The sequence below is a fragment of the Gavia stellata genome, chromosome 10, assembly GCF_030936135.1.
Source record: "Gavia stellata isolate bGavSte3 chromosome 10, bGavSte3.hap2, whole genome shotgun sequence".
NCBI lineage: Eukaryota > Metazoa > Chordata > Aves > Gaviiformes > Gaviidae > Gavia > Gavia stellata.
Window position 1 is genome coordinate 29,422,150 of NC_082603.1, and position 7,256 is coordinate 29,429,405.

The 7,256-nt window shown below is 41.9% G+C and overlaps 1 protein-coding gene across 2 annotated transcripts in view; it reads right to left on the reverse strand.

Annotated features, from left to right (window-relative positions):
- The window catches only part of RAB3B (RAB3B, member RAS oncogene family), a 56,303-nt gene extending 51,005 nt beyond the window's left edge, over positions 1 to 5,298 (reverse strand). The window contains exon 1 of one of the 2 annotated variants that reach the window (XM_059821608.1): positions 5,275 to 5,298. In XM_059821608.1, coding sequence (XP_059677591.1) covers positions 5,275 to 5,280 — 6 coding nt within the window. In that variant the 5' untranslated portion in view covers positions 5,281 to 5,298. Of the gene's footprint in view, positions 1 to 3,207; positions 3,229 to 5,274 lie in introns of those variants that run through there. The other variant, XM_059821609.1, reaches the window with a different exon arrangement.
- Positions 5,299 to 7,256: the final 1,958 nt, after the last annotated feature.

The window sequence follows — 7,256 nt, forward strand, 5'->3', positions numbered from 1 at the left end:
CTGCCCCTGAATTTGTGCTTGAAGCCTGAAGCCAGGAACCAGGAAACCTTTCTCCCAATTCTCCACCTCTCCCTTCCTCTTTCCCACTTGTTGTCGCACCCCTGCTCCAAGGGCTCCCTAGTTACGCCAGTCCTGAGGACCGTGCAGGGAGCTGGTTCAGAGAACAGAGAGATCCCAGTTAAAAATAAATCCTCCTACAACTTCTCCTGTTTTTCAGGGCTGTTTTTAAAGTTGATTCAGTTCCTGATCCAGCACAGCTGAGGGAGCCAAGCGGAGGGGACCGAGCGGTGGGAAGCGATGGCAGTTGCTATGCTACCGAGAGAAAGGTCCAGGAAATCACATCTCCTGCAGGCCCTCCGCACCCGGCACAGATTCAGCATCAGCAGCGGAGGGAAAAGGCAACGACGCACCCATGTCGGGCAGCTCCTGTCCTACTCGTCAGAACAGCTCGCACAGCCATCACTCCCAGAGGATTTTATTCCCTTCTTGGTGAAAGGACGTTTAGTTGGCAGCGTACATCCCTGCTCTCTGGGTACACAACTAAGTACGCTCTTTGCTTAGGATGACTCCGAAGAGAGCAGCATCTCTGCTGTTTTACAAGCACGTGCAGACTAACTAGGGTTTTGTTTCAGAAGACCAAGTCAAATACGACTGGCACGCACAGTAAAAAAGAGAAGCTCACGACTCTTTCCATTTGGACTGCCTTGGAATAATTCTCAAGAAAATACCTATACAGGAAAGATTTAGCTATGTTAGAGAAAACCTATTACACAGGAGAAGAAAAAGCTGCCAATCAGGTTGTCCTTGAGAACACTTCAGTATGAGAACTTGCATCTTTTAGTTCTTTGCCTGTGTATCCCAATTCTTTGTAGTTAAGAGCATATTAATATTGACAACCTGTTTTCCCCATAGGCTTTAGCAAAGGGAACGAGGTCTCAAACACACCCAACTTCCAGCTAGTTTTGCGAGAATACGCAGTTACGTAGCTATGAGATACTTTATTATTTCCCTGTTGAGGAAAAAGCCAGCAGTGTGAGCTCGTCTTTTATTAGACAGAGAAACCACATAGGAGGATGCTGCTACAAATGCTCTAAAGCAATAAAATCTTAATCAGAGCTTATTAGCCACCAAAGAATACGTTCCTCAATCAAGGTGTCTCTCCTGCCTTTATTTTCTATTTTGGTATAATGAAGTTTAAAAAAAAGAAACCTATCACCATAAGACACCTCCATAGGAAACCAGTCTTCATTGCTTTCAGTACTCACTGAAATGTGTCATACAGATGGCTCCACACAGCTGTGCTCTTTAATTTGTGACCAGCATCATGGTGAAGAATCAAACTGTTTTGTAGTGCAACACGAACCATCAAAGTGTTACTGCTCTTACAAATCACTGGAAGTGGTCACTGCTGCCCCAGTTCTGCAGTATTTCCTGCCTACAGCCAATTTCAGTGAAAAGCAGTACATGAATTGCCTAAAGCTGATGGTGTTGGCTAGAAATCAACTGGTATATCTTGCCATCCATTTATTTCCAGAAAAAACCTAATGTTGAATTCAAGTGTTTCCAGCCTTTATCATTTTGGCTACAAACTAACGGTGGGCTGTTCTTTTCTATCCACTCACAGACAAGAAACAAGAAATCTAATCATTACCTCGGAAGTTTAGGCACCTCTGTATTAGCAATCACGTGGCTCTGTTCACAGACATGGCCGTTTCTACATCCCACTGTCTTTCACCACATTGCGAGGAAGAAGTCTGAATCACCTTTGGAAAAGGGTCTCCTTGCCTGCTGTCAGTCACCTCAGTTAACCATGAAACGTGGTCACACTGTCACACTGATGGAACTTAAGACTTCAAACTATGCATGAAGACATATTTGCAATTTCAACTTGTCATGAACCTGTGTATTCTGTGCATTTCTAACAGTAAAAACATTGTTTAATATTTGTCACTGCTTTATTTTTAAAGCCAAAACTGAAATTTACTACGTATGTTTTGTGCTATATAGGACCAGTGGCAATTTAAATGTGACTGTTCAACTGTTCCACCATCATCCGCTAGCACACACGTTTCTTTTATTAGGCAGATGAGAAGATGGGGGTGAAACCGCCCCTCTATATTTCTAAGAGTCAAAGATCTTATGACAGACAGCACGCTACTCCAGGCTGGGTCCAGCTCATTTTGTGTGTGTTCACCAACCCAGCCTCTGCTGTTCCTCCTGACATGCTATTTTATTGCTTTACAGAGCTACCAGTGTTAAACCATTCCTTTATTTCAGAGCCCAAACTTCTTTTTTCTTACTTCCGTTTTACTGTTCCTGAGTTCCAGTGCTCAAGGTCAGCCAACAGAGAAAAACCGAGAAAGAGGTTAATGACTATCAGTCTAGAAGGAGTAAGTGGTAACAGCAGGCAACAAGAGAAGGGGCACAGTCACAAACACAGCTGTACCTGTTAGACTCCTGGCTATCCATAGGCAAGAGATTACTAGATACACTCATTTAGTAAAAGCAGAAATAATGAGGCTAAATAAAGGTAGACGTTAAAAAAGACCCCACGTACATAGTGCTAAAGTCCATACATTGTGCTAAAGTCAAATAGATCACACACCTGCCAAGGCTCTTACAGAAACATAGGGCAGGAGCGTTGTAGACAGCTCTGAAGATGCTAAAAGACTGTGGAAACTACTCTGTAAGTTATGTGGTAGGGAAAAAACAAAAAGTAGCTAAACCAAAAGATTTCTTCATCTCTTATATTTACAGCTTAGCAGCAATCCATGAGAGACATTACTGACATGCAGCATAACTTCTTTTCAAAAGAATTAATACCTTGTGGGTTTTTTTTCCCCCAAAAAAAAAGTCTTAAAAAGTCCATCTACATTAAAAATACTCTAGTTCACAAATTACACATCTATGTCAATTCTCTATTATAAAAACTCACTCCTTTATGTGCTCTGTCATCTGAAAAAAAAATTTGTTTTTATTTTTCAGGAATTGATAGAAATCTGATTCAGGATTTAATTTAAGAATGGAATTTTTTTTACAGCCAATGTATGCTGTCCTAAGAATAAAGCTCATAAAGGAAATAAGGCCATAACCTTAAGGAGTCTTATACAAATGCTAGTACTACAAGAGAGATTTATCAGAAGCAGAAAAGATAGCATGAGCAATTAACATAACTGCTAATAAATATTGCAAGCAAGTGATAGTTACCAATTTAGATCTATAATCCATGAGACAGATGGAGGCTTTGCTGTGAGTATATAAATCAAGAGAGTGGTCACACTGTTGAACCTGTGATGTAGAAGCAAAAGGATTACAATGTTTACGGTAAAGATGGATAATGAGAATATTATGTAAGAGACTAATGGGTAGGCAGGTTAGACTGTGAACACACTGCTGTGTAAAGGTCTGAGCTTCCTTCACTGAAGGTAAAGGGGAAAGCCCTGCAGAGTACAAAGAGAAGAGAAACAGCGCTTGAGTTAGTAACAGGTATTAAGACAACAGCAGATATTTGGAGCCATCAGTTTAAAATTTATTAAAGGGACATCATCTAGATTAATCTAAAATAAAAGTTCCAGATAAATCCTACAAGTGGATGCAAGACCTTAGGTAGGAATTGTTACACCTTTCCTCCAGAAAAGCAGCAAAGTAAATGGAAGCAAGGAGCAGCCGAAATACATCTGTATACATTGGTGTTTTGCACAAAACCTGGGTCAAAGTCTACTGTGCTGCAAAGGCAAACTACAATAGGATGTGGAAATGTCTGCTACCTCCCTTATAGCACATCTATACAAAAATAACTGCCTTAAAGTAATAGTTATTCCAGATTTAGAGCAGAAAAACGTAACAGCATTTAGTCCTCTTTTTTCATGGCTAATATAATCTAAAGGCCCACTTTGTCTCTGGTGCATTTCCTCTCCAGTAAACAAAGGTAAACCACCATTTGTCATCTTGACTTACATTATCTTGCCCTGTGGAGACTGCCAAAACACGTGGACAAACTCAGACCTTATGTAAATAACAAGCTGCAACTACCTATTCCAGGTCAGAATTTGGATCGAACAAGGACAAATCCTTTCTCACGATCCACACAATTGACAATCACCTCACTTGGCAACAAGACAGCACCTTGCTCTTGCCCAAAGTATTGCACATTTTTCAGCATCGGTTACACTTCCTCCTGTTCTCACACCCCTGCCCTCTGCAACAGTTGCGCCCTGTGACAGCCTCTGGCTCACACTTCAGTACTGTCCAGAACTTGATTTTGAGGTGTCATCCAAATAACTTAATTGATAGACCTAGAACAAAAATAATTCAACAGTGTAAACAGAAAGAAAATTAAGTCTACGTTTATTACTTTAAAAATGTGAGCCCCTCACCTTGACAGCAAAACCTAAAATTGATTTATTAATGAGTCCAGAAGTCTTTGCAAGAAGATGGTTGTAGTGGATTTGGTCTGGAATTCGTATGCTACAAATGAGTTCAAATATATGCATAACAAATGAAGGATAAAAACATTTAAACAACACAGGTGGTTATTTATTATTATTATTACCCGTTCAGATTTGGGAACACAGGCTTTAAAGAGTCTTGTAAGAATTTGCTGGGTGTGGAACAAATGCCAAGAACCTGCGGATATCACCCCTTTCCCATCAACTCTCCAACTTTGCAACCACATTTGCTTAGGCAGCAGGCTGGGACTGTCGTTAGAAAGATTTCCTCGAGCCAAACGTCTGTATCTGGAGCCATGCCTCTCCCATTTCCTGCATAATGTTCAACATCCTTCAAGTCCATTTTAGAGCCACAACAAAACTCTCAGGAAAGAGGAATTAGTCACTCTAATTTTACAATGGCAAAAAATGTAAAGAAGTAAAAGTTCCCACATTTTTTACTCTCTTCTATGAGTGTTTTCTTTGCGGCTCTTTTATCATCACATAGTTCCATGCCTCTTAGCAGACACGCTACTCCAGAAGATACAGAGAAAAATATTTAACAGTACAAAGATCTCCCCTTCTAAAGAGGAGCCACTGACCAAGCTCAGCGCAGCTATGTCCCAAAGGATGCATGGAACAAGAGATTTACAACCTCTTTATGCCCGAAAGTGCGGATACAGAGAAGATTTCCGCAATTCCCTGAATATTCCATTGAGTTTGGGAACTCCAGGAGCCAGCCAATTTCTAGACCTACAGAACTGCTAGCTGAGCCTGACCCTGAATCCAGCCCTGTCTCCAGAGAACAGTGTAAGCTGGAGAGGTTGATCGCTAGTACAAAACTCACCGTCATTAAAGCCCTTGCTTCCTGTTACAAACATCGCAGCGATGGCCGAGGTTACGGACTTCAGTCCCCTTCTCATCGGCTCTCCAGCATTGCAGTTCTGCCTTGGTTTCTCCGAGAATGAATTGGCAATAGTGAAATACTTCTGAGTATCTCACTGCTGAATACATTGAAGTAGGAGTGACGTAAAAGCACTCAGAGCAACACACAAGACGAATCTGTACCAACTCTGCTACAAGACACGTTTAACGCCCCGCTGGCCCTTCCCCAGCTGGAAGGCAGGACGCAGCTACGTTCTGCGTCAGGATACAGCCCTCCACGGAGGAAGCCGTGACCATGCCCTCCCACGGTGGTGGAAGATAAGGCAAGTTCAGGTACATGATGGAACTCATACTATCTGGAGCTAGAGTCAGGCCACGTGCAGATTCGGGTAGACACCCCTCCACCGCCATGCAAGAGAGTTACAGATTTCTCTGCATCACCAGGTCTAAAACCTTTCATTTACAGGCAAAAGCAAGCTGCTGTCCTGACCAAATCAGGTGACTGGAGACTGGTATTGTCTTGTAGTAACCACCTGTAAACCACACGGACACAGGGCTAGCTCAGGATGCCTCTGCAGTGCAGGATAAGTTTAATTTGCTGCCTCTTGTCCTCCTCCTCTAAGCGGAAAATCTGTGATGAACAAGTTATTTCGTTTCTCTGTGCTATGTTCTCTGTGCTGTGAAGTAAGCCACCTGCTAAGCACCCTTGCGATTCCCATGTTTTAATTAGCTAATACTTCCAAACATACGTCTTATTGCTTACGTCAGAGATCAAATACTACTGAGCTGCAGTAAGCTAAGCATTTACAAGAGCTCACTAAGTACTGCAGAACTTTAAGCACAAGATACATTTTTTACAGCACGAAGCGTATCTGAAATTACCAGTACAGGACATTTCTCAATGTTAGCCATTAAGAACCGCCTCAGAAAAAAATATTTCCTCAGGCCGAACTAGTAACAGAGAACAGACATGGACTTGCTGGGAGGGTTAGGCGGACGTGAGTGCCCTTCCGTGGCACTAAGACCAGTCAGCATGAGGCAAGACCCTGAAACGTGATCTGTGACCTGCCCATTTTGGACTGGGGCTGCATCAGATTGTGTGAAAATAAAAGTAGGAAAAACTATCTGAAACACATGCAAGTCAACTAACATGACTATTACGTGACAACGACAACTAGCATGCTAATGAATACTACATGCATTACTTTGCTACACATAGGTGTAGCAAGAACTGCTGCTATTAAAACCTAAAGCTAGTAAGTCTTCTCAATTTGTTACCCGAAAACATACCAGATCTGCAAAGAGGGCAGCACAGTTTTGTCAAAATTGCAAAGGAAGTTTGATTTACAGATTGGTTTATTTGCCTTTCTTCTGACTTACACTACAAATTATCCTGATAAAACAGTCCTGAAAGCAGTGAACACGCCAAGGTCTCAGTACATGCACATACAACCACTTCCAGGATAGCAAGCACAAATAACAGAAAATAAAAGCCTTTTAGTTATACACTTACATATGGCAGCATATGGATTCAACCTTGTACTCACTATAATCCAATGCCAGCGCTCCCATGATCGGGGTACAGATTCAAATACACAAATGAAGACTATAGTTCCACTGACATTTTTACTTTGGGAGGAAGAGGGAGGAAAAAACTCCCCATAAAAGAGGAGCTTTGTTAAAACCCAGAGCTTATCCAGGCTACTATGAAGCTCCACAAACTGTTATTAGCACAACCAAGAGTGTAGCACTGGGTCCGGAGCGGGCAATGAGGAACAAAGCAGGAGAGGTTGAAACCAGGTTTGCCACCAAGGAAGCGCACAGAAACATGAATTAAACTTCTGAGGCCACGGCCTTATATCATCTCTGGCCAAGGGAAAATCCAGGTTAAAATTAACCCCCTTTTTTTTTTGGTCAGGTTAGTCTTAATTTAGGTCAGATCAA